At 52.8% G+C, this 27,072-nt stretch overlaps 3 protein-coding genes across 7 annotated transcripts in view; all 3 read left to right on the top strand.

The window, feature by feature from the left end:
• LOC147646629 (maestro heat-like repeat-containing protein family member 7) overlaps positions 1-27,072 on the top strand; it is a 237,373-nt gene that overhangs the window by 32,876 nt on the left and 177,425 nt on the right. The gene's annotated exons all lie outside the window — the stretch shown is intronic.
• LOC147646634 (uncharacterized) overlaps positions 1-27,072 on the top strand; it is a 272,424-nt gene that overhangs the window by 181,682 nt on the left and 63,670 nt on the right. The window lies entirely within an intron of this gene.
• Positions 1,169-5,288, top strand: LOC147646638 (olfactory receptor 14I1-like). 2 transcript variants are annotated; one of them, XM_086873149.1, is made up of 3 exons: positions 1,169-2,045; positions 3,051-3,176; positions 4,277-5,288. In XM_086873149.1, exon 3 carries the CDS (start codon positions 4,300-4,302, stop codon positions 5,263-5,265), a length of 966 nt encoding a protein of 321 aa, XP_086729275.1. In that variant the 5' UTR covers positions 1,169-2,045; positions 3,051-3,176; positions 4,277-4,299; the 3' UTR covers positions 5,266-5,288. The 2 variants fall into 2 exon arrangements, with proteins under 2 accessions (XP_086729275.1, XP_086729276.1); XM_086873150.1 differs by having other exon boundaries at positions 1,253-2,341.

Here is a 27,072-nt window from a genome sequence, read left to right as displayed (position 1 = left end):
ACACTTCCAGGGCTCTCTGCATTTCCCTTCCCTCACTCTTGCCTCACTCACACACCTCCCAACAACCCACTTGGTGCTTTCAGCTGCAAGGAGTTCAGAGCTTGTCTGTCCTTCAGCAGCTGCTCTAATTCTGCCTTCAGCCAACTCTGGGGCTGTGTTTATTGTAGAACTCCCTGTGTGTCTGAAACATTCCTTGCGTGGTTCTGCCTTGGGGAAGGGGAACCTCCTTGGTGGCACCTTGGGCTTGGCACACACTTGAGGAGGGTGTCTGTTTGCCATGGGGAAACTCAGCAGTTTTAGATTGCTAAAATCAAAGAAGGAAAACCCCTCTTTGCCTGAGTGCAGCCAGTTCTGTGAGCAAAGCAGGTCCCAGGAGAGTGAGGAGAGACAGGATGGGGCTGGGGAATGTGGAGCAAGGCTGTCCCCACTGGGTCAGCCCTCAAGGCACAGCTTCTCTGACCTGGCCAGACCTCCTTAGGAGAGACCCTGGATCAATATCCATCACTGAATGCTGCAATCACCTCTGCTCTAAAGAGAACAGGAATAAAAGACACCCTTTAAAATAGGAATACATATTTCCTAGAAGCTCTTTGAACTATTTCTCCGTAACTATTGTAGGAAACTTTCCTAAGAACTGCACCAGACCAGAGGGAAATCAAGGCACAGCCATGGTTTGTTAGGATTTGCTTGATCCTAATGAGCCCCGTGGTGCATTTGGAGCTGAGCCCTTGAATGTCAGGGCCTGAGAGGAGATTGCACAAACCTTTCCAAGAGTCAAGGTCAAGGAAAGACCCAAAGTGTCTCCAAGCATTAATGGGTGCCACTGAGGTCCATCCCCAACACAGGCTCCTCATGGACTCCTTGGAGGAGAGAACTGGAGGCCAGGATTGCACAAAAACCTCCCAGAGACTCAGTGTGGGAAGGAAAATCCAAAGTAGCTGAAAAAGCCCTGAGTATCTCAAAGTATTGATGAGCCCCACTGAATGTCAATGCAAAGCTCCCAAGGGACTCGTTAAAGCAGATAATTGGGGCCAGGATTGCACAAACTTCTCAGAGACTCAGGGTGGGAAGGAAAAAGGAAAGTGCCTTAAGAACCTGAAGTACCTTGAAGCATTAATGAGCCCCACTGAGTGTTGTTACTGACAAAGGCTCTCAAGGGACTAATTACAGCAGATAATTGGAGGCCAGGATTGCACAAAGCTCTCAGAGACTCCAAAGCAAAAGCCAAAGTCCTTTGAAAAAGCTGCAGTCCCTGGGAGCATGAAGGAGCCCCCAGGGCCATTCCTGAGCAAGGCTCCCCAGGGACTCCTTCCAGCAGATCCCTGAGGCCACTGGCATGTGGGCTAGGGGGGATGCTGAGGGCAGGCCAAGGGGGTGACAGTGGCCAGCCTTGCTGGGGCTGTGCCAGGAGGCCCCAGGGCCTCAGGACAAGGTGTCTCCTCACAGCCCTTGCTGGCACAGCATTGGCTGCTGTGGCCCAGGGCACCAAGCCTTGGCTTCTCTTTGTCCCCAGCTGTCATCAGTGCCTCCAGTTCTCTGCTCTGCCTGGGACCTGGGGACACTTTCTCAGTCATGTCCCTCAGTGGGACCCATTAGAAGTGAAAGAAACTTTGGAGTTCCATTCTAACTTGGAGTTCTTGAGAGGTTTCTTCCCCTCCCTGTCAGGGACTGATGTTCAGGGCCTCAGCACAAAGCCCCAAGAGGCTCATTAAAGTCCTGCTGCTGTGTCTGTGCTGCTGAGCTGGGCCACGCTCCTGGCACAGAGGCAGCTCCTGGAAACCAAGAAGAGCTTCAAAAGCACATTTCTCTTGCTGAGCAGCTCTTCTGGCAGCCCAGCAGGGCTGGGGCACTGCCTGCAGCCACCCTGGGCACAGCCCAGAGGCACAGAGAGCTTCAATCAGTCAGGGCTGGGAAGGTGCTGAGAAGTGCCTGGGGCAGAATCCCTGCCAGCCCTTGGCACAGGAAGCCTCTGGCTGCAGGACAATGCAGCTGCAGCTCCTGGGGGCATCTCCTCAAGCTGGAACACCCCAGTGCCTACAGACTCTGTGAGTACATTCTCTGCCTGTCCCTTGTGCAGAGCAGCCAGGGGTGCCCAGGGCTGTCCTGCAGAGCAGGGTCCTGCAGCCCAGGGCGCTGTGCTGGGGCAGGGACTCTGCTGCCTGCCAGGGACAGCTCTCAGCCGGCCCGGGGAGCTGCTCCCAGCGCTGGGGAGAAGCTGTGGGGGGAAGGAGCCACCCTGAGCAGGGCAGGGGCTGCTGCTGAGAGGGGCTGTGTGGGGCAGGGCTGCTCCCAGCTCCAGACCTGCCTGGGCACAGCTCCAGAGGACACTTCCCAAAAGAAGGTGAGAGTGGAATTGCTGTAAAGATCAGGAGCTTTCCTGAGACTGTTTTCAATTTCTCTCTTTAAGCAGGGTGGGAAAGTTGAGATGATAGGAAAAAGATTTTTGCTTTTTATGCATTTTTAATATATTTTTAGATCTGTAAACTATTATTATGTAATTATAAAATTTTAATTCTTAATTAACTCTATTAAACTATTATTACTATACTATACTATACTATACTATGATATGATATGATATGATATGATATGATATTACATTTATATTATAATTAAGGACAACTATTATCCTTAATTACCTCTAGTATGTTTCCTAACCTTTCTCTTAGATTTTAGAACAATAATCTGATCTTCTAAATAGATTTCTGAAATACTGTATTGTCTTATCATCAGGGAGAGGAGCTACAAGAAGAACATTTTGTTTTGTAACCAGAATGTGAGCAGTCATAACAGAAAGTGGGGCAAAGAAACCCTTGGACCTACTCCAATGGGTTGACTCAGGGGTGTGTAACTGGGGCAGCTGAATCTCCTATTGAATGTTTCTGTTAAATATCCTAATTAATCAACCTTAATAAATTGTTGAAATAAGCGGCCGGGTGTCCCACATCTCCACTGGGACACCCGGAAGTTTCCAATAAAGGTCTGGTTTTTACTTTACTGTTCTAAAACTGTTGCAAAAGGCTTTTTTTTTCTCTCTCTTTTAATTATAGACAACAAGGGGGATGAGAGAAGCAGAAGATAAATTGTATTCCCAGAATCACAGAACATTCTGAGTTGAAGGGGACACACCAGGATCAGCAAAGTAATGTTGGAACATTTACAGAGATGACAAAATTGTAAGTTTGGGTGCTCAGTCTCTCTGCTGGGAGGCTCCTAAACAGCCTAAATGCACTGCTCTGATATTGTCATTGGTATCTGGGGCTCTCAGGGAGGCTCTGGCATCTGCAGCAGCTGAGTCAGGCCCTGCCCTTGGGATTGCTGCCAGGCAGGTGTGTCCATGGGAATGGGGTGTCCCAGCTTCCCTGTCACCTGTGGGGCTGTGGGCAAAGCAGTCCATGGCAAAGGGGAATGAGCTGAGCCCCCTCCCTGAGATCCCATCATGGGCACACCTGGGGATCTCCTTGCTGTGTCCTTCCAAGCTCTGAGCTGCCCTCCTGGCTGCAAATCTGTGCCAGAGCCTCTCAGAGTTCCCTGAATGTCCCATGGGGAAGGGCAGAGATGCCACAGCTGAGGAAATGCTGTTGGCTCTGCCAAGGGAGCCATGAGTGTCCTTGGCAGAGGGGGGTGCTGAGACCTTGCCCAGAGACCTTTAGAGAGGGTGAGACATTCAGGGATCCCTCTGCTCTGGGCAGGGTCTGGTTTATGCCAGGGTGACACAGGAGTGTGACTGTGCTCTGATTCCAGCCAAAGGTGCAAACCCAGGGCAGTTGGGAACAAGCCCATCCAGCCCCTCACCTTCCCTAAGCCACAGGGAATCCTTTGCCTCTCATGTGTCTCAGTGGGAAATTCTGAGTGCAGCAGAAATGCTGGGGATTTCTGACCTCAGAGAATCAGGAATGATTTGCGAGTAGGAAAACAATTTGTAAAACCAACTCCTGCTATACTTTAGAAGTGTGTGCAGATGGCAAGAGGCCCTTCTGCATTACGAGTGATGCCCTTGACAAATCCTGAATTTCCAGCCTTGTCCCTCTCCTGCATGGCCACAAACCCAGGGCAGCAGGGCAGGGATGGCTCCTGGAGAGCCCCCAGGCACAGGCCTGGCTGCTCCTGGCACACTCAGACAGCACAGCTGGAGCTCAGGCAGGGATCTGGGTGAAGTTTTCCCAGAGCAGAAACAAGGGTGGGTGAGTCCCTGCGGGACAATCTACAGAGAATGGCCCAGGTTTGACCCAAAGCAGCCTCTTCTGACTTGCCACTGTCCTTTGTCCATGAACAGGTCCCCGTGTTCAACCACAGTAAATGTCCAACAGCAGCTCCATCAGCCACTTCCTCCTGCTGGCATTGGCAGACGCGCGGCAGCTGCAGCTCCTGCACTTCTGCCTCTTCCTGGGCATCTCCCTGGCTGCCCTCCTGGGCAACGGCCTCATCATCAGCGCCGTAGCCTGCAGCCACCACCTGCACAGCCCCATGTTCTTCTTCCTGCTCAACCTGGCCCTCACTGACCTGGGCTCCATCTGCACCACTGTGCCCAAAGCCATGCACAATTCCCTCTGGGACACCAGGCACATCTCCTACACAGGATGTGCTGCACAGCTCTTTTTCCTTCTCTTCTTCCTTGGAGCAGAGTATTTCCTCCTGACCATCATGTGTTACAACCGCTACGTGTCCATCTGCAAACCCCTGCACTACGGGACCCTCCTGGGCAGCAGAGCTTGTGCCCACATGGCAGCAGCTGCCTGGGCCAGTGCCTTTCTCTATTCACTGCTGCACACAGCCAATACATTTTCCCTGCCCCTGTGCCATGGCAATGCCCTGGGCCAGTTCTTCTGTGAAATCCCACACATCCTCAAGCTCTCCTGCTCAAACGCCTACCTCAGGGAACGTGGGCTCATTGCAGTCAGTGTCTGTTTAGCACTTGGCTGTTTTGTGTTCATTGTTTTCTCCTATGTGCAGATCTTCAGGGCTGTGCTGAGGATCCCCTCTGAGCAGCGATGGCACAAAGCCTTTTCCACCTGCCTCCCTCACCTGGCTGTGGTCTCCCTGTTCCTCAGCACTGCAGGATTTGCTAACCTGAAGCCCCTCTCGATCTCCTCCCTATCCCTGGATCTGGCCCTGTCAGTTCTGTACTCAGTGGTGCCTCCAGCCCTGAACCCCCTCATCTACAGCCTGAGGAACCAGGAGCTCAAGGCTGCAGTGTGGACACTGATGACTGGATGGTTTAAAAAAACATTAAACTGCTGGCCAATTTCTGCAAATCACTTATAATAAAAATCACCTTTGATACTTCCTGTTGGTTTCATTTTGGAGGTTTTCTCTGTTTTCCTTTTTTAATTTTGTCCACAAAGAAATGTCATTGTTTGTGCCATTTCTCATTTTGTTTCTCTGCACCTGCCCTGTGGCCACACACTGTGCCAATGAGGGGCTGTGCTCTTGATGGCTTTCAATGAAGTAAAGGACCTCCCAGGAAAGTTTTCTGCAGAGATTCCCCTTTTGTTCCCTTCTCTGGAGCTGCAGCAGCAGTGTCTGTGTGCAGAGCTGGGGGCAGATCAGTGCTGGCACAGCAGCTGTGCCCAGGAGCAGCAGCACTTGGTGCTGCCAGTGCTGCTCCCGTGCCACTGCCCCGCTGCCCTCCTGGCCCTGGTGTTGCTGCAGGGCCTGAGTGCTCTCGGGGCCGGGCACAGCCCTGGGGGTGGCAGTGCCGGGGCTGCAGCAGGGACAGGCCATGGGCACTGCTGGGGCAGCGCTGACGCCTCAGGGCAGGGCCTGGGGGCTCCAGGCTCCTTGCCCAGGCTCTCTCAAGAACACGGCCAGGCCAAAGCTCAGCACAGAAAACCCCCGTGAGCAGCCCCAGGCTGGCCGTGGGCAGGCTGGGGGCAAACAGCATGGCTGGGGCTCTGCAAGGTCCCTGGGGGAGATGGGAAGGAGCAGCAGAGCAGGGGCTGATCCATCCCCACTGCGCTGGACACCCCAGGGCAGCGTCCCAGAGCGTCCTCATGGAACTGCCAACAACATCCCCCCTGTGCAGCCCTGGCCTCTCCCCCAGCTCAGAGAGGTGCCGCATCCTTGCAGGCACAGCCACGGCAGCACTGGCTCAGGAGCCCCTGTTTGCACTGCCCAGAGCAGGCGTCAGCACCCCCATGGTGCTGTGGGGAGATGAACCTGAGGGAGCACAAATGCCATCAGCCCCTGGGGCCAGGAAGGGCTGGGGGACAGGAGGGAAACTACTCAGGTTTCTTGTGGCCTCTGAAGTCACACAGAAAGTTTGTTCCCATGAGCTGTGAGTTTCCTGTGCCACTGCAGACGTTGTTGCTCAGAGCCAGGGCTGCCTGGCAGCCACCCCCAAACTGCCCTGAGCATTTCCTTTGCTTCACCTTTGCTTTCTTTACTCTTCCCTGCTCCAGATTTCTTCCTGTTGCCCACCCCTGTTCCCTGCCCTGCTAACAGCCCATCCCTGTTTGCCCTTTCCTCTTTGGCCCCACTCCCCATTTCAGTTCCCCAGTTGGCACCACGGGAGTGTCCCCTGGGGAGCAGGATCATCCTACAAGTGCTTCAGGAATTGTCTGCAGGGTCCTGCAGGGCCTCGTGCTGCTCCCTTGCCAGAGGCAGCACAGGCCAGGGGGGCACATCTGGGCTGCTGTGTCTGGCTGTGCGGCTCCCTGTTCTGGGCAATGAGGAGGAGCTGCAGAGGCTCTGCAGGACTGACAGGATGGGCTTTGGGACCTGTGTGGAGAAGCTGAGGGACCTGGGCTGCTGCACCTTCTGAAGAGGAGGCCTAGGGCTCATCCTGCACCTGCTCCAAGGGTGGTTTGAGAGAATCACAGAATCAGCAAGGTTGGAAAAGACCTTGGAGATCATCAAGTCCGAATTGTACACTGACACACCTTGTGTTCTCTGAGCCTCCAGGATAAACAACCCCATCTCCCTCAGCTGCTCCTCACAGGACTTGTGCTCCAGACCCCTCACCAGCCTTGTTGCCCTTCTCTGGACACGCTCCAGCCCCTCCATGGCCTTCCTAAATTGGGGGCCCAGAACTGGACACAGCACTTGAGGTGCTGCTCAACCAGTGCAGAGTAGAGGGGAGGAATCCCTGCCCTGCTCCTGCTGGCCACACTGCTCCTGATCCAGGCCAGGAGCCATTGGCCTCCTTGGCCACCTGGGCACACTGCTGGCTCATGCCCAGCCTGCTGTCCATCAGTGCTCCAGGTCCCTTTCTGCCTGGCTGCTGTCCAGCCACTCTGTCCCCAGCCTTTATGTTGCATGGGTTGTTATGGCCAAAGTGCAGGACCTGACACTTGGACTTGTTAAACCTCACCTTGTTGGGTTTGGGCCCTGGATCCAGCCTGTCCAGCCCCCTGTGCAGAGCCCTCCTACCCTGCAGCACATCAACACTCCCAGCCAACCTGGTGTCACCACAGTTCCATGGGGCCCTAGAGTGTCATAATGGTCTCCAGGATTCCATGAGGCCTCCCAGGGTCACAGTGTCCCTTTGGTTCCATGAAACCCCTTGGTGTAACAAAGTCCCTTGGATCCTTGGGCCCCACAGTGTCACAATGGCACCTTGGTCCCCCAACACCCTGCAGTGTCTCAGTGGATCCTTGCTTCCATGAGGTCTCACAGTGCAGCAATGCTCTCCTTGGTTCCACAGTGTCACCATGGCCTCTTGGTCCCAAGGGCACCATGGTGTCAAACATGTTTCCTTCATTCCATGAGTCCCTGAGGAGCAACACTGTCCCCTTGGTTCCATGGGGCCCTGCAGTGTCCCAATGGCCCCATCATGACACAAGGTCCTGCTCTGTCACAATGCTCTGCATGGTTCCACAAGGCCCTGCAGTGTCACAGGGGCCTCTTGGTTCCATGAGCCCAAGGAAGAGGTGGCCTCTGGAGTAGCAAAATTCATTAGCATTCTCCAGGTGGCTGAGGATCCGTCCTCCTTAGAACAGGAATGAACAGAAATGGGCACAGCTTTCTGGCTATCCCAGCTTTGGAATGGGCCCTGGGCCTGGAGCAGGAGCAGCTCCTGAGAGCCCCAAGACCAGGGCTCTTGTGCTGGCCTGGGCAGATGGGATGGCAGGAGGGGCTGCAGAGCTCTCGGCACCTCAGGGAGAGGGGAGCAGGGCACCCAGGGAGCCTCCTTTTCCCTTGGCCAAGCACCTTCCCCCATGGCTGGGGCTGAGGCCTCTCTGAGCTGCAGCTGCTGCTGTGCCCTGCAGAGGGGCTGAGGCCGTGGGGCAGTGCCCAGAGCAGCCGGCCCTGAGCAGAGCTGTGGGGCCAGAGCCGGCTGGGCTGTGCTGGGGAGAGGCCCTGGGTGCTGCTGAGAGCTCAGGGCAGCTGGGACAGCTTGGAGGGAGCTGGGCTGGGCTCAGAGAGCCTGCCAGAGAAACCAGCAGTGTCCATCTCAGCCTGTGTGAGGGTGCAGGGGCAGGACTCATTGGCTCAACGAAGCCACACATTGTCACAATGGTGTCCATGATACCATGAAGCCCCGCAGTGTCACAATGGACCTTTGGTCCCACGGAGCCCCCAGAGTCACTGTGGTCCACTTGCCTCCATGTGGCCCTGTTGTATCACAATGGATCCTTGGTTCCATGGAGCCTCACAGTGTCAGAATGTTCTGCTTGGTTCCATGGAGCCACCCTGCGTCAGAATGTTCTGCTTGGTTCCATGGGGCCCTGCAGTGTCACAATGGCCCCTTGGTTCCATGGGGCCCTGTGCTGGTGCATTCCCCCCTCCCCTTCTCAGGCCGCCCTGCCAGCTGAGAAATGCTCCTTGGGCCTGGGCCTTGGCCAACAGCCCCTGGGCTCAGCTCCTCTGCAGCTCATCAGAAACACTGTCTGCTCCCAGGCACTGCTGCTGCCCAAGCAGCTCCTGCTTGCTTCAGGAGCAGCCCTGGGAACTGTTCCTGTTCCCTGCGTGGCACAACATCCCTGTTCTCAGCCTTCCAAAGAAAGCTGTTGATGCCAAGTGCGGCCAGGATGAAACATTGCTGTGCCTGAAGCCCCTCTCTTGGGGCCCTACAAACAGCGCTCCAAAAGGAGCCCCTTGCAGCTCTCCTGGGCCAGCCACCTCCCTCGGAGTGGGGCCTCTGTGAGCCGGGAACTCTCCCGTTTGCTGCACTCGGGGCATCCCCGAACAAGGACGGAGCCTGGGCCGATCCCCCCACTCCTCCAGGCTCAGGCCTTGGCCTGCTGGGGAGATGCCAAAGCATCCGCAGGGAGCATTTCCCTGCCCTGCAGGGGAATTTCTCACAGCTGCCTTGCACTGCCTCTTTGTGTCTGTGTGCACACACCAGTGCTGTGCCCTGGCAAATGTGGCAGAAATGCTGCTCTGGGAGGGGCTGGAGTGCCTTGGAGATCTGAGTCAGTCAGGCCTGTGGGTGAGGGTAAGTCATGAGGTAAAAGCTAAGTTAAATGCTGCCTAGTGTTGCTCTTTTTAAAGTTTAATATAAGTTATAAGCTAAGTTGAATATTGTTAAGGATTATCCCTCTGTTAAATCAAAAAGTCATAGGTTATAAATTGGGTTAAATCCAGTAAATGCTGTTGTTTTACTAAATTGTGGCATTTGAGGTTTCAGTTAAGGTTAAGGTATAACTGAAGTCCTGTTAAGTTTGACCTCTGTTAAGTGAGCCAACTCTGGGATGTTATCATGTGTTGTCATACAGCTGTACTGTGATGTCACAGAAGACTCTGATGTCAAAAATTCAACCTGTGATGTCACAGTCTGTTCTGTGACGTCACATCCAGGTCTGTGATGTCACAGAGCCACCCTCTATGATGTCAGTCTCTGCTCAATGGTCTCACACCATCCTTTATGATGTCACAGCCAGCTCTGTGATGTCATAACCCCATCAGTGATGTCATACAACCATCTCTGTGATGTCATACAGATACCCTGTAATGTCACAGCACATACTTTGACCTCAAAACCAGGTCTATGATGACATACAGCCATGCTATGATGTCACAGCCATCTCTATGATGTCACACAGTCCCCTCTATGATGCTGTAGCTGCTCAGGGACCTCACACAACAAACTCTGTCATGTCACAGCCCCAGCTGTGACCTCACACAGCCCACTCGGAGCTGTCACACAGCCCCTTTCTGACATCACAGCTGCTCTGGGGCTCCAGGACACAGCCACAGAGGTGCTGCTGTGACACAGCCCCCTCTGGCACATCCCACAGCCCCTGCCAGTGCTGAGCCCCTGGCAGCTCTGTCTGGGCCTGCTCTCTGTGTCCCTGAGCTGCCCTGGCAGGGCCCCAGCCCTGCTGGGCTGTGCTCAGGAGCTGCTCCTGGCCAGAGCTGTCTCCCTGCTGTGGTCTGTTCCCATGGCAACATCTGACCCATTGTTATGGTCTGTTTCCATGACAACCATCACAGGCCCTGTTGCTATGGTCAGTCCCTTGGCAGCTCCATGGAGACCCCATGCCAGGGGTGGTTGCCATGGACACCAGCTCAGACCTGGAGCCAGAGTCCATTGCCATGGCAACCATTTGCAGTCCCATTCCCAGGCTCATGGGATCCCAGAGCCACAGAATTGGCTGAGTTGGGAGGGACCCATGGGGATCCTCCAGTCCAACTGCTGGCCCTGCACAGGACACCCCAACAATCCCAGCCTGGGCCTGGCAGCGCTGGCCAAACGCTGCTGGAGCTCAGCCAGCCCTGGAGCTGGGAGCCTTCCCTGGGGAGCCTGTTCAGTGCCCCAGCAGCCTCGCGGGAAAAACCTTTTCCTCACATCCAGCCTAAACCTGCCCGCCTCAGCTCCAGCCGCTCCCTCCACTCCTGGCCCTGGGCACCAGAGGGAAGAGGTTCCCGCAGCCCCCAGCCAGGGACCCGCTCCCAAGGCTGCTGCCATGGCAACCAGGCCTGGCACCAGCTGGGATGCTCGGTTTCCACGGGCTGGGCTTCAGGAATGGCATTCCTCAATTTCCTGCTCCTGCTGAAACCGTGCTGCTGCTCACTTCCCTCCCATCTCCCATGGAAAGCACAAAAGACAAAGATCCCAGGCTGGGATAAGAACAATTTATTGAGAACAGCAACGAGATAAGGCAAAAACAGGAACAGAAACAATTTTGGTAACAGAAAGGATAAGACAAACCATTCACAGGGAAAACTAAAATACCACCAACTGACTCTTCCTGCCCACGTATTTCCTCCTGCCAAGAAAGGACACCCTTCTCTGGTGAGAGAGAGGGAGTCCTTTTCCTGCCTCTGGCAATGACCTGAGATGGGATTGAATATAATGGACCATGATCACAGTCTCACATTCTTTGATCCCACATCATGACATTGCCATGGGCAGGAAAAGGTACAGGTGTCTTCCCAGCATGGATCCCAGGGAACATGGATCACCAGGTCTCTTCCCAGTGTGGATTCTCCATGGGCAAATGAAGCTGGAGCAGTGCACAAAGCTCTTCCTGTATTTTGAGGCACTTGCAGGGCTTCCCTTACCGGTGCCTCCGTTGGTGTCTGCCAAAGTTAGACCTGTCTGAGAAGCTCTTCCCACACTGGGGACACTTGTAAGGCCTCTCCCCAGTGTGGATGCGCTGGTGCCTGATGAGGTGGGAGTTTTGCTTGAAGCCCTCCCCACAGTTCGGGCAGCAGAAGGGCCTCTCATCCGTGTGAATTCGCTGGTGCAGGACAAGATTGGAGCTGCTGTGAAACCTCATCCCACACTCAGAACACTCATAGGGCCTCTCCCCAGTGTGGATGCGCTGGTGGATGATGAGGTGGGAGCTCCTGCTGAAGCCCTTCCCACATTGCCCACACTCGTAGGCCCATTCCCCAGTGTGGATCATCTGGTGGCGGATCAGGGTTTTCCTCTGTCTGAAGCTCTTCCCACACTCCAAGCACTTGTAGGGCTTCTCCCCATCCTGAAGCCGCTCATGGACCACCAGCTCAGAGCCCCGGCTGGATCTCCGGCCGCCTTCCCAGCACAGGGTGGGTCTTTCCTTTTCAGAGCACCCTGGGATGGGTTTGGAGCCCCTCCTCCTGTGGGATCTCTGGGGATTTTCGTCCATGCTTGACTCCTGCACTGTGGAGCCGTGCAAAAGAGCCTTGTCCATGAGGTTCTGCCGTGGGGATTTGTCCTCCCTGGTCTCCATCCTCAGCTCCTTGTCTGGGGGAGGAAGGACAAGGAGAGGATGGGATTTGCCTCCGTGCCAGAGGGAAGGGGAAGGAGATCCCTCCAGTGCGTCCCCAGCAGGACGGCGTCGGCAGCAGGGTTGTCCTGCAGCCGGGGGCCATGCTGGGCTGGGAGATGGAGCAGGAGAGAGGGGGAAAGGGGCACTGAATTTCTCCTCACCTGCCTGGGTGTCATTGGAGATCTTCATCTTCTTCACAGCCTGCTTCTCCATCTCGCCAAGGTTTGGGATTGGGAAATCCTGGTTTGGGAAAAAATACAAGGAATGAGCACAATGAGTTTGATGGTTCCTCTTACCAAGCCCATCTCTAGAAGTCACCTGGGTATTTGAGGTGTCTTGGTTTGAAAGGTGTTTGCTAAGGAAGGCAGAAATCACCACTGAAATGGATAAAAATGTAAGCATCCCATGCCCTCCGAATTATTATAATCTTGAAACCAAAGTGCTCTCAGGTAACGTTATGGGAAAAGGAATGTAAGTTCTTTACTAAAGAAGGAAAATGAAAATGCAGCAGTATAAAAGAAAAAAACCAACAACAACAACAACAAAACAACCCACCAACAAAGTCAGAACCTTACAGCCCGTTGGTCAGAGTGTTGGAAGCAGTCTGATTAAATGGTGGTTGCAGTCCTCCTGGAGTGACTGATGTGGTTCTGTTGAAGCAATGATCCCATAGGAGATTGTAGCTTACCTCTGAAGTTCCGGTGCTGTAGATGGGTCTGGTCTCTCCTCTGGGAATCCAGTGCAGAAAGACTGCCTGTGGAGTTTAGATTCTCAGATTATATCCATGCAGGAATACTTGGCTCCTCCCCCTGGGTGGAGCATCTCACAATGGGATGATGTCATTTTATCAGTCCTGCACTGAGACTCAATGGCCCATTAACAGAAGATATCCCCCTGGAGGAAGGATGGGTGGTGGAAGAGATAAAGAGCACTGCCCCACCTGGTTTTAACAGCTGGCTCATTAACAGAAGATATCCCCCAGTTATGAGGGATGGGTCATGGAGAAGATAATGAAAATTGCTGTACCAGGTTTTAACAAATGGTGATAGAATACATACTTTTGGTTACATCTTGCATTGCAACCCAAGACATGGAGTCCATATGAACCCCCCAAACACCAAGATTCAGCCCTGAAAATGCCTTCCACGAGTTCCTCATCTCTGGTCTCACTCCTTTGGTGTTTAGGGGTTCCTTCCTGTCCCAGCTGCCGGGGGTCATACTTGTACTTTGGGTCCCCTGTCTGCTCAGTCCTTGAGCTCTTCAGGCTGCAGGGCGTGCCAGGAATCAAAAAAGTTCCCCCTGTTTCCATCTCCCCACTTAGGGATGCTGGGACCCGCCAGTATCCCTCCAAAGGGCATTTTCCACTCAGCTTTGAAGTTCTTCATTCTCCAAACATCCCCACCCAAAAAGCACAACCCAAGAAGGACCCCCCTCGGATATCTGGGCTGAGCTCCCCCTCCCCAGTCACCTGTGGGATGGGGGGTGATGATCCCATAGGTGGGGGGGCTGTGAATTCAGGGAGTGCTTGACCTCATGCTTCCTTCTCCTTTCCCTGATCCTCCTTTGTCCTTCCTTCAGACTGATAAAGCTGCTCAAGGAGTCAGAAGCAAAACTCCAAGTCCCTTGGAGCATCAATTGGCCCCACTGAGGGCAGGGACTGCCCAAGGCTCCCCAGGGACTGGTGAGAGCAGATCCTGGAGGCCAGGATTGCCGGGAGCCAAAGGCTCTGAGCAGGGAACTGCAATGCTGAGCCAGGCCTGGCTGGGTTGGAGGAAGCAGAAAGGCCAAGCCCTGAGCCCAGGCCTGGCCCAGCAGGGCCTGTCCCTCACGGGTGGCTCGGGGCTCTCTGTGGGGCAGTGGGATGTGAGGGGCAGCAAGGACAAATGCCATAAACCTGTGTGACACTCCAGATCCTTATGGAAACATTGGTCAGTGTGACATCATGGGAAGTTGTGGAACCAAGGGGATCGTTGTGGCACTCTTGGGCCCATGGAACCAAGGGACCAGTAGGACAGTCTGACGCCTTATGGAAACAAGAGGCCACTGTGAGCCTGCAGGGCTGTAACACCCAAGAACACTTCAATGCTGGTGGTAACCAAAGGTTCCTGTGATTGAGTTTGGTGCACAGGAGAAACAACAACCAGATCTTCTCAGCATGGACAGATGCAAAGAATATTCTTGGTAGGAAGGGACCCACAAGGACCATCAAGTCCAGCTCTTAATATAATGGCCCCACAAGGATCGAACCCACAACCTCGGTGATGCTGGCACCATGCTCTGACCAACTGAGCTAAGAGGTCAAAATGACACAAAATTTAACTGACGAAATACAGACAATCAAGGAACTATGGCAAGGGGTTTAATACAACATCCAACTGCACAAAGAACTCTTACCATAGCCTTAACTTTGCAAACTTTGATAATTTAACCTAAAAAGTGTTAACCCTTAAGATTTTGGGTAACATTAAGATATCCAAAAATATTCCAGGTATGTAGGATAGGAAGGAGAATAAAAAGAGACCAGAAAGACAGAAGATCTACAGAAAAACACTTCCAGAATGATCCCAGTCACTCCCACTACAATCTCAGTCACTCCCAGTATGAGCTGTTGCACCCAGCCACCCCCAGTATGGTTCCAGTCACTCCCAGATCCTCCCAGTATGATTCCAGTCATGGCCAGAGTGACTCCCTGTCACTCCCAGGATGGGCCCAGTTGCTCCCAGTCACCTCCAGTATGGTTCCAGTCCCAGCCAGCACCTTTGCAGTCACTCCCAGTATGATCCCAGCTAGTTCCAGTAGGATCCCAGTATGACCCCAGCATGGGCACAGTTGCTCCCAGGATTATCCAGTGTGCGTCCAGTTGTTCCCATTTACCTGCGCTGTGGTTTCAGTCTCTCCCAGTCTATCCCAGTTGCTCTCAATCACTCCTCAGGTGTTTCCAGCCTGATCCCAGTTGCTCCCAGCCACTCCCAGTCACGCTGAGTGCAGTCCCAGTTGCTGCCAGTATGGTCCCAGTCTTGCCCAGCATGGCCCAACTGCTCCCACGGTGATCCCATTAGGATGCCAGTTGCCCTCAGCATGGTTCCAGTTGCTCCCTGTTCCTCCCAGTGTGATTCCAGTTGCACCCAGTTGCCCCCAGTAGAGTCCCAGTCCCTCCCAAAATGATCCCAGCCGCTCCCTGCATGGTCTCAGTTATGCCCAGTTGCCTCCACTGTAGACCCAGTCGCTCCCAGTCGCTCCCAGTTGTCGTTAGCATGGGCTCCCAGTTGTCCCCAGCATGGTTCCCATTGTTCCCAGTGTGTTTTCAGTCATCCCCAGTATGATCACAGACACTCCCAGTATATCCCAGCTGCCCTCAGCATGTCCATAGCCATTCCCAGACACTCCTAGTAATCCCAGTTAGGTGCTTGTTATCCCAGTATGATCTCAGGTCCAGCATATCCCAGTCAAGCTGGGATTCACTCCCTGAATTCACAGCCCCCCCATCCATGGGATCAACACCCCTCTATCCCACAGGTTACCAGGGAGGGGGAGCTCGGCTCAGATATCCTGGGGGCTTCCTGGGTTGGGTTTTTGGGGGTGATGATTGGAGAATGAAGAACACCAAGGCTGAGAAGAAAATGCCCTTTGGGGGGACATTTGGGGTTCCCAGTGGCAGCTGCTGGCAGAGGCAGCCTGGAGGAGCAGAGCCCTGTGTCCCCCAGGATCCCAAAGTGGGGAGCCCAGAGAGGAGGAGCGCCATGATTCATGGGACCCTCAATTGCATAGAGAGGGGCAGGGGGGTCTCCTTGGACCCCATGCATCCCCAAGAAGGGAATAAGGGGAGCAGGGACCATGGTACCCCAAAAACCTCCAGCACCCCTAAGTGGGGAGATGGAAATGGGGGGAAGTTTTCAAATTCCTGGCACTCCCAGCAGCCTGAAGAGGTCAGGGACCGAGTAGACAGGGGACCCACAGTACAAGTGTGACCCCCAGCAGCTGGGACAGGGGTGAAAGCCTGAACACCAAAAGGGAGAGAACAGAGATGGAACTAGAACTCCTGGGAGGCATTTTCAGGGCCAGATTTTGGTGGTGTAAAATTTTTATGTACCCCATGTCCTGGGTTGCAATGCAAGATTCAACCAAAAGCATGTATTCTGTCAACATCTGTTAAAAACTAGAGGAGCAGTTTTCTTTATCTCTTTCATCAGCCATCCCTCATAACTGGGGGGATGTCATCTGTTAATGGGCCAGCTGTTAAAACCAGGTGAGGCAATGTTCTTTATCTCTTCCACCACCCATCCTTCCTCCAGGGGGATATCTTCTGTTAATGGGCCATTGAGTCTCAGTGCAGGACTGATAAAATGACATCATCCCATTGTGAGATGCTCCACCCAGGGGGAGGAGCCAAGTATTCCTGACTGGATATAATCAGAGCATCAAAGCACTACAGGCAGTATTTGTCCACTGGATTCCCAGAGGAGAGACCAGACCCATCTACAGCACCGGAACTTCAGAGGTAAGCTACAATCTTCTACAGGATCACTGCTTCAACAGAACCACATATGTTTCTCCAGGAGGACTGCAGCCACCATTTAATCAGACTGCTACCAGCACCCTGACCAACAGGGTATCAGGTTGTATTCTGACTCTCTCAGAGTGCGTTTTTTTTGTGTTTTTTTTCTATTGTACTGCTGCATTTTCATTTTAATTTCTTTAGTAAAGAACTGTTATTCCTATATTTTTATCTGGGATAACTTTGAAATCAAGATTATAATAATTTGGAAGGGGCTGTTGCTTACATTTTTATCAGTTTCAATGGAGGCTTCTCCTTTCCTTAGTAAACACCTTTCCTTTTAAATCAAGACACCCCAGATTCCCGGTGACTTCTAGAGAGGGACTTGGACAGAGGGACTTTCAAACTCAACGTGCTCATTCTTTGTTTTCTCCCAAACCAGGATTTCCCAATCCCAAACCTTGGCTGGATGGATGAGAAGGCTGCAAGGAAGAGGAAGATCTCCCAGGACACCCAGGCAGGTGAGGAGGAAGTCAGTGCCCCTTTCCCCCTCTCTCCTGCTCCATCTCCCAGCCCAGCCTGGCCCCCGGCTGCAGGACAACCCCGCTGCCGACGCCGTCCTGCCGGGGACGCACTGGAGGGATCTCCTTCCCCTTCCCTCTGGCACGGAGGCAAATCCCATCCTTTCCTTGTCCTTCCTCCCCCAGACAAGGAGCTGAGGATGGAGACCAGGGAGAACAAATCCCCACGGCAGAACCTCGTGGAAGAAGCCGTTGTGAGCAGCTCCACAGTGCAGGAATCCAACAGGGAGGAAAATCCCCAGAGATCCCACAGGAGGAGGGGCTCCAAACCCATCCCAGGGTGCTCTGAGGAGGAAAGACCCACCCTGTGCCGGGAAGGCGGCCGGAGATCCAGCCAGGGCTCTGAGCTGGTGGTCCATGAGCAGCTTCAGGATGGGGAGAAGCCCTACAAGTGCTTGGAGTGTGGGAAGAGCTTCAGCCAGAGCAACAGCCTGATCCGCCACCAGATGATCCACACTGGGGAATGGGCCTACGAGTGTGGGCAATGTGGGAAGGGCTTCAGCTGCAGCTCCCACCTCATCATCCACCAACGCATCCACACTGGGGAGAGGCCCTATGAGTGTTCTGAGTGTGGGAAGAGGTTTCAGAGCAGCTCCAATCTCCTCCTGCACCAGCGAATTCACACGGATGAGAGGCCCTTCCGCTGCCCTGACTGTGGGGAGGGCTTCAAGCGAAACTCCCACCTCATCACCCACCTGCGCATCCACACTGGGGAGAGGCCCTACAAGTGTGGGGAATGTGGGAAGAGCTTCAGCCACAGATCAAACCTCAATACCCACAAACACATCCACACTGGGGAGAGGCCTTACAAGTGTCCCCAGTGTGGGAAGAGCTTCTCAGACAGGTCTAACTTTGGCAGACACCAACGGTGGCACCGGTAAGGGAAGCCCTACAAGTGCCTCAAAATACAGGAAGAGCTTTGTGCACTGCTCCAGCTTCATCCGCCCATGGAGAATCCACATTGGGAAGAGACCTCGTGATCCATGTTCCCTGGGATCCATGCTGGGAAGACACCTGTACCTTTTCCTGCTCATGGCAATGTCATGATGTGGAATCAAAGACTGTGAGACTGTGATCATGGTCCATTATATTCAATCCCATCTCAGGTCATTGCCAGGGGCAGGAAAAGGACTCCCCCTCTCTCACCAGAGAAGGGTGTCCTTTCTTGGCAGGAGGAAATACGTGGGCAGGAAGAGTCAGTTGGTGGTATTTTAGTTTTCCCTGTGAATGGTTTGTCTTATCCTTTCTGTTACCAAAATTGTTTCTGTGTCTGTTTGTTCCTTACCTCGTTGCTGTTCTCAATAAATTGTTCTTATCCCAGCCTGGGATCTTTGCCTTTTGTGCTTTCCATGGGAGGCGGGAGGGAAGCGAGCAGCAGCGCGGTTTCAGCAGGAGCAGGAAATTGGGGAATGCCATTCCTGAAGCCCAGCCCGTGGAAACCGAGCATCCCAGCTGGTGCCAGGCCTGGTTGCCATGGCAGCAGCCTTGGGAGCGGGTCCCTGGCTGGGGGCTGCGGGAACCTCTTCCCTCTGGTGCCCAGGGCCAGGAGTGGAGGGAGCGGCTGGAGCTGAGGCGGGCAGGTTTAGGCTGGATGTGAGGAAAAGGTTTTTCCCGCGAGGCTGCTGGGGCACTGAACAGGCTCCCCAGGGAAGGCTCCCAGCTCCAGGGCTGGCTGAGCTCCAGCAGCGTTTGGCCAGCGCTGCCAGGCCCAGGCTGGGATTGTTGGGGTGTCCTGTGCAGGGCCAGCAGTTGGACTGGAGGATCCCCATGGCTCCCTCCCAACTCAGCCAATTCTGTGGCTCTGGGATCCCATGAGCCTGGGGATGGGACTGCAAATGGTTGCCATGGCAATGGGCTCTGGCTCCAGGCCTGAGCTGGTGTCCATGGCAACCACCCCTGGCATGGGGTCTCCATGGAGCTGCCAAGGGACTGACCATAGCAACAGGGGCTGTGATGGTTGCCTACTACATTTCAGATTTGTTGCAGGCCCTCAGATGGGCTCCATGGCAACATTCCAAGTGTCTCCAGGCTATTCAGGAGCCGGAATGTGACACGCACTCCCAGGGCTTCCTGCCATGGGCAGAGTGGGAGCTTCAGGCAAAAGCTTTATTTCTTTATTGGAGAAACTCCTGCTGGGTCATGAGGTGGAGAAATGACACCCAACAGTCATCAAGGATCCTCAAACCCCTCCAGGACGCCTCGGCTTTTAAATTCTTTCTAAGAGAGGAGACTGGGAGCAGCTGGATCCAATCCCAGCCCCAGACTTTGTCAAAGGTTTATGTGTCAAAGGTTAGACTGGTGGAACTGAACTGTAATGCAATTTGTCCCACAGGATTAACAAGTAGGCTCTCATCCCTACTTGATTTTCCTATTCCAGTTGGTTCTGGGGACTCCAGCGAACCTGCTCCTTTAATTTCCTCCTCGGTTGCCCGGGTGTCAGGGGACCCTGAAGCTTTAAGGATTGTTGTGGCCACTGTCAGCACGACTGCAAGGGCCACAGTGCAGCGGGGCCCGGCCCGACGGGCAGCCGGGTACCTCCTCAAAGGTGGAAGCAAGAGAGAGATTTCCCGGGCTTGCCTGTCTGCAAAATGTCAATCTCACTGAGGTGGATGCAGCTTTTTAAATGCTTTAATAGGTAGTCAGTTCCCACAGCTAGCCAGCTCTTGGATTTTGCTTGGCACAGAGGCAGCTCTCGCTTAGCAGCTCCTCTCAGGAAAATCATTTCCATGGGGGGCTTCTTCCCTGCTCACCAAATAGGAATTCATGCAAAAGCAGCACAAACTGTTCTTCCTGTCCTCCTATCTTTGTCAGAGAGCGCCTTTCAAAGGGATAATAATTGGGAGGGAGGGGGTTTACATTTTCCATTGCAAAGGAGCCTCCTGCCTCCCTTAGCAGGCCCCTGTCTTTCAAACAAAGACACACACGGTCTCCTTTTGCACCTTCACTTGGCCCCAGCCACTCCTGATCATTTGAAGGAGCGGCTCAGAAGAAGGGGCTGCAATCCCCCAAGGCCTGGGCTGCTCCAGGCCGCTCCTGGTGCCTTGGGCTGTTGAAGGGGTGCCGGGGTGGCCTTTGTGACACAGGCACGGGGTGCCGGGGTGGCCTTTGTGACACAGGCACGGGGTGCTGGGGTGGCCTTTGTGACACAGGCACGGGGTGCCGGGGTGCCCTTTGTGGCACAGGCACGGGGTGCCGGGGTGCCCTTTGTGACACAGGCACGGGGTGCCGGGGTGGCCTTTGTGACACAGGCACGGTGCGTCAGGGGCCGTGGTGACGCGGGACCTTGCGGTGCCCAAAGTCCATTGTGACATGGCAGAGCCCCGCCCTGGCTGGGGGGTATATAAAGGGCTTGTGGGGCCTGGGTCAGTCCCAGGACAGTGGCTGTGTCCAGGTACCTGTGTGCGCCAGAGGACTGCAGGCACGGAGGAGGAGAAGGCGAAGCCCAAGTCCCAGCCCCACAGGCCCTGGCCCGGCTCACAGAGAGCCCAGGCCTTGAGGGAGCAGCAGGAGGAGGCTGAGAGGGCGAGCAGAGGGAGGAGAGGAGCCGTGGAGTCTTGCGCTGAGGAAGAGCCAGAGCTCTGCCCAGGAGAAATGAACAAGTTCCAGCAAGGGACTCCAGGGGAAGCCTGCACTGAGCCACAGCTGTTCCCAGGAGAAGCCCAGAGCTGCCAGGAGCTCTCTGAGTGGGATGAAGGCCTTGAGCAAGAGCTGGTCCAAGTATGGGGGAGCTACTGGCATTTCAGGGACTGGGATGAGGGCAGGGAGCAAGAGCCCTCCCCAGTTGTCTCCGAGTGGGGCGAGTGCAGGGAGCAGGAGCCGTGGCAGGCGGACAGCGATCACTGTCAGGAATTCTCAGATTGGGAAGAATCTCCTGAGCAGCGGCTGTCCCCAGGAGAAGGCACGAGCCGCCGGGCACTCTTGGACTGGGAAGCTTGCCGCAAGCAAGAGCTGTGCCAGGATGGCCAGGAGGTGACTGGAGGCAAAGCAAAGAGAAAATCCTCCAGGTCCAGCTGGGATGATGACAGTGATGGAGAGCTGGCTCAGGACAGCAGGGAATACTGCGACATCCTGTGCAGCCAGCTCAAGGCCTGGCAGCGGGAGGACGATGACTGGGATGAGGTGAGCGTCCTGGAGCGGCACGAGGAAGGAGAAGAGGCCAGGCAGCAGAGACTGGCAGATTTAGCCCAAGAGGGAATCCTGCTGCCTGTCCCTCGAGAAGCTTGGGTGGAGTGCCAGGAGCCCGAGCTGTGCCCGCAAGAGCAACTCTGTGTCGGGCCTGGCCCTCTGGCAGCCCAAGCCACAGTGGAAGATGTCTCTTCTCCTGGGCAGCCGCTTCCCCACAGGAAAGGCCGCTCGCTCTTGAGGCGGGCGCTGCGGGCACTGCTAGCGCTGCGGGGGCTGCGGGGGCTGTTCCGCTGCCCCTGCCTGGCGGCACAGCCACAGGATCAGCGCCCGCTGCCAGCAGCGCCAGGCTGCAGATGGCGGCTGCCCCGCGGCCTGCCCGGCGCCCCGAGGGAGCCGCACGGGCTGCCCCGGCCTGCGCTGGCCCTGCGGGCCGAGTTGGCCCCAGCCGCTCTGCAGCACCCCTGGGGCAGCTCCCCGAGGGCACATGGCAGCCCAAAGCGGCACCCAAAGGGGGACCCTCGCTGCCGGGGCTCAGCACCGCATCCCGGCCCATCGTCCGGCCGGGAAGGCACCTGGAAAGTCATCGGCTCCCAGCGGCAGCCTGGCACCGCCAGCGGCACCCCTGCACCGGGTCCCCGAGGGCCACAGCCACACGGCTCTTGGCCCTTTGCAGGGACACTGGCTCCAGCTCCTCCCTGCTGGACTCCAAGGCCATTTCCTCTCCTCCGGAAAGGACTCCATGCTGATCCTGTGGCCCTTTGGCCATGAGGAATGGACACAGACAGGAGGTGTTGCTCCCAGGACACGACGGCGGCCTGCTGGACTGCAACACACACAATTCTAACAAAAGAAAAGAAAGTTGTGTTTAGGAAGTAGTAGTAGGAAAGAAAAAAACCCCAAACCCTGCCCCCCCCTCCCCCCCCACCCCAAACGTAAGACCCTCCAGAAACCAAAAAATGATAAAGAATAAGAATAGGAATATTAGGAAGAAGAGGTAGAAGCTGAAGTAGATGAAGACATAGTAGTACTTAAAACATGGAAAATTAAGAATAAGAATAAAATGTTGGAGTCTGGAATACAGAGTGTGTGCCCTTGTTTCTGATACTTAGTTATAAGATCCAGGTATAAGTTCCCCCAGGCAGGGCAGGTCCCTGGGTGCTGCCCCTGGCCCAGATAGTTTTCAGATGGGAAAAACTATCAGAGGTAAGGTTTTAGAAGACAAAATGTCTTCTCTGCTGAAGAGTGAAAGGCCATCTGTGATGCCTGCTGCTTTTGTGATACTTTCTTTCGGTTTCCCCCAGTAGTGCAGCTGCAGACTGGGCACGCTGTATCATCAATATCTGACACTCACACTCCCTTCACTCTTGACTACTTGCTTCAAGCTCCTCTCTTATTATGTGTGCTGGACCCCAGCCTCAGCCAGGGCAGTAAATGGCAGCAGTTTCACATCAGGATGTGGTGACAGCAGTGCCTGCAAACACTCTGCTGTAGCACTGGCAGCGTGGGCTCCCTCCTGAAGGACGAGATGGATCTTCCCCAGCCCCGACAGACAGAGTCCCCTCTTTGCTACCTGCCCCTGATCCTGAGCCCAGAGATGCTGTCTGCCAGCACGTGTGAGAGCTGGTTCTCTGAGGAGATCAGAGGATGTGAGAGCCTGGCAATTTCATCCCAGAGAAGTAAATCCTCGGTGAGAGAGGCTGGCTGCTGGCATTACAATATTCTCAATGCTAATTACCAGAAATCTAGTTTCCAAATCTTTTCACTTTTAAGATACCACTGCAGCAATCAGGCTGAAGTGGGATAATTAAACGAAGCACTGTCTCCTCTCCCCTCCTCCCCCCATCACTCTGCAGCCCTGTCTGTCATTTCCCAGCACGGAATGGCTGAGATGTGGGAGGCTGATAGGAAAGCTCAGTATGTAAAATGCTGAGTGCATTTTACAGGAGGTGTGGCTTCAGCACAGCTTCCTCACTAGGAAAGAGCCACAAGGAGCCCTGGCTGCTCCTGTGGATGGTTTATCACTGAGCTGAGTCCAGTCAAAAGTCAGTGAAAAAGATGTAGGCAAAGAAAGAGAAGAAGGAATGAGAATATTTTCCCCTTTTCCCAAAGCAAGAACAGGCAAAATCTCGCTCTCCTTTTGAAACCCACAGGTTGTGAATCCAGTTTTGGCAGCTGTGATAAATGTCCTGAAGCATCCAAATACTTGGGGCATAAGGAAAGGATTACTGCTTGTCAGAAGTTGTCTATCTTTTGAATATTCTGCCCAAAGCAGCAAAAAATTGAGTAACAACTTGGCACTGACAGCTCTTCCTTAAGATACAGCAACCTCAGCCATTGCCTTAGTCCACAGTCTTCTCTCTGTCTCCACGGCTTAATAAAACAACTTTAAATGTTGCAGTTTTGGTCTTAAACCAAGAAGAGGAATTGTTCTTTCACATTGTCGTGGTTTTAAAGCAGTAACTAAAAAATTACTAGAAAACTTCCTTATTTCTTGCTGTGAGATATGGGTTAGAGCAAGAGCAAAACAGGCTTAAAACTTAAAAGGAAATAAAGGAAGTTTATTAACAAAACTACAAGAATAGGAACACCAGAATAAACTTCCAGAAAACCCTTTTATCCCCCACTACCCAACCATTCCCTTGTTCACATGACAACATAGAGACAAAAAACTTTGGAACTTTGGTGTTTAAAACAGTCCCAATTCCTGCTAGAGTCTTTTCATCAGTCTTTGTAGAGAAACAGAAGTTTTCTTCTGCTAATCTATGGAGTTTCTCACAAGAAAACTATTTCTGTTACAGCTTTCTATTTCTCTGATGTCAGCTGCCCGGAAATCTGTCATCAGTTCTCTCCTCTCATTTGACATTGCTCTGAGGTGTGTTATGGGTCAAATGAGTCTAGGGATGTCATTTTTAAGGATTCAAAGGCAAAAGTTCTCTTCATGGGTTTTTGTGAGCCTCCCTGGAAACAGATTTTTTCCTCTTTGCCTCTCAAGGTCCCAAATCTTCAACTATTACTTCTCCCCTCTGTTCCAGCACCTCACTGTATCACAATTACTCTACCTTTTGCTCAAAATCCACACTTTGAACCACTCTATTCCTTCCAATATACTCTGAATTAAACAAGCTCTTTTTCAGAACACTATTGTCCATCTCCATAGCTTTAACAGAAAAATATTTCAGCTTAATTAAAGCATCTCTTTATTCTCTCTTCCCCATCTAAAACTTAACTCTTTTCTTCACTGTCTTTGATGGTTTTATGATGTCTTCTTCATGTTATCTCTCTCTTTCTCCTCCTTCTCTCTCTCTGGGAAAAAGGAGTAATCTGTCAGTCTCATCCAGGTAGTAAAAGAGTTAAAGTCTTGGAAAGCTGCAGATGTTCATGGTGTCAGGTTTCAGTTCAGCAGCAGAAACTGCAAACCAAGCCAGGCCGGCTCCGTTTCCCCCCTCCCCACCCTCTTTGCCCTTGTCCAGCCTGGAGGGGAGGGAGGAGGCTGAGACAGAGCCCTGTGACCTCGTCAGAAGCCAGAAACCAAAGAGAACAAAAGAACCCTGGCTTTACATCTTAAGGTGGTGTTCACAAGTTGATCTCACTTCTCAATGGTTAAAACCACCGCCAATTCTCAGAAATGACCAATAATTGGTCAGAGGAAAAACTCTTATCAGCCTCTCCCAGCTTCAACTTCCTCCCAGCTCCCGAACATATCTTAAAGGTAAAATCACCCCAGGACAACTGTGCATCTCAATACCCAGTTCCTGTAACTCTCCCCCTCTCTCGGAACCTTCGTTAACAATCCAACAGAAAAATTCTCCGGACCGTGCATCTCAGTACTCAGCTCTCATAAAATCTACTCAGACTTTTCCTCCCTTCTCGGAAACTTAGTTAAAAAACCAACAGAAAATATGAATATGCAACAAACTTCAGAAGAAAGAAAAAACTGAGACTGCACAGCCTCAAGCTGTAAAAACTGTATCAAAACTCATCTCTCCAAAAGACAGGTGGTGAACTTGGGGGAATCAGTGTGACAAAGGCTGGTTCAGAGTTCACCCAGCACCGATCCTGAGCTCAAAGCTGACCGTGATTGTAGCTGTTTTCATAATTTGATTTTGCAAATTTTTCAATAAAATTGTTATTGATAAATTTGGCTGAATTTCATTTATTACAGTGTACATGCACCTCAGCTGGGTGTCATGGAGTTACTTTAAGGGAGTTGGAGTTGCTGGGAAGTGCTTGGAGTCTTTTCTCCTGACCAATTATCGGTCATTGCTGGGAATTGACAGCAGTTTAGGCCATTGAAAAGTGGGATCAACTTGTGAACCCTACCTTAAAATGTAAAAGCAGAGCTCTCTGAGTTCTCTTTGTTTTCTGGCTGTGGAGGGTGGCGGAGCTCCAGGCCTCCCGTCCCTGCCCAGGCCATGCGGCCGGGTGGGGATGGGGCCGGGCCTGCCCCGTCTCCCGGCCGGGAGATGGGGGGGCCTGGGGAAGGTTTTCCTCGGGCCCGGGCCGATCTCTGGCTCGGCTGCAGGTTTTGCTGTAACTAATTCACTAGAAACTGCCCAGTGAAGAAGGAGAGAGGCCCTGGACTTGCAGCGGGTTGGAGCAGAGACCACACGCTCCAGAGCAGCCATGAGGAACCTTCCATCGCAGACGGCTCCAGCTCCTGTTCGGCAGAGATCCCCAAACCATCTACAAAAGCCTGGGCAAGATTTTAACTCTTTCATTACCCAGATGAGACTTGCGGATTAATCTTTTTATCCAGAGAGAGAGAGAGAGAGAGATCAACATGAAAAGAGACTTTATAAACTACCAGTGACAGGAAAGAAAAGAAGCTTCAAGAAAGGTAGAGAATTAAGAAGATGCTTTAATTAAGCTGAAATATCTCCCTGTTAAAACTATGGAGATGGACAATGAAGTCTTGAAAAGAACTCCTTTAATTCATGATATAAGATCTAGAGAGGAATAGTGTTCGAAGTGTAAATTTGAGTAAAGAGTAATTATAGTATAGTGAAGTACTGGGAGATTAAAAGCCTTGAGAGGCCATGAGAAAACTGTTGAGAGATTTGAAGCCCTGAGAGGCCATGAGAAAACTGTTTTCTGGTGAAGCTCACAGAAACAGATGAAGAAGACTTTTTTTGCCTTTGAATAACTTATCCTTAAAAATGCTATCTCTAGACTCATGGCCCATACATACTTCAGAGTGATGTGAAAATGGGAGGAGTGAACTCTAATAATAGCAGCTCTGAGCAGCTAACATTAGGGCAATAGAAAACTATAACAAAAATAGTTTTCTTGTGAGAAACTCCATAAATTAACAGGAAGAAACTTCTGTTTCTCTATAAAGATTGGTAAAAAGACTAGCAAGAATTAGGACTGTTTTAACCATCAGAGTTCCAGAGTTTTTGTCTCTGTTGTCATGTGAACAAGGGAATAGTGGGTAGATAGGGGATGGAAAGGTTTTTCTAGAAGTTTATTCTGGTGTTCTTATTATTGTGGTTTGTCAATAAACTTTCTTTTTTTTCCCTTTTAAGTTGTATGCCTGTTTTGCTCTTATTCTAATCCATATCTCACAGCAAGAAGTAAGTAATTTTCTTAGTTAGTGGTTTAAAACCACGACATATAGTTATATTCTGTTTTAATCAAAGGTCTTATTTCGGAGCAACAGTTTTCACCACAATTTTTTACCAAATGTAATTCTGCTTGAGGATATATGTGATTTATCTGAGGAGTTTCTTTT

The sequence above is a fragment of the Cyanistes caeruleus genome, unplaced genomic scaffold, assembly GCF_971803275.1.
Source record: "Cyanistes caeruleus unplaced genomic scaffold, bCyaCae1.hap1.1 HAP1_SCAFFOLD_89, whole genome shotgun sequence".
NCBI lineage: Eukaryota > Metazoa > Chordata > Aves > Passeriformes > Paridae > Cyanistes > Cyanistes caeruleus.
The sequence above is the reverse complement of the archived record's forward strand: the minus strand, read 5'-3'. Positions and strand labels throughout refer to the sequence as shown.

Coding starts and splice junctions, on each gene's coding strand:
- LOC147646638 (XM_086873149.1), top strand. CDS start 4,300: ATGTCCAACAGCAGCTCCATCAGCCACTTCCTCCTGCTGGCATTGGCA.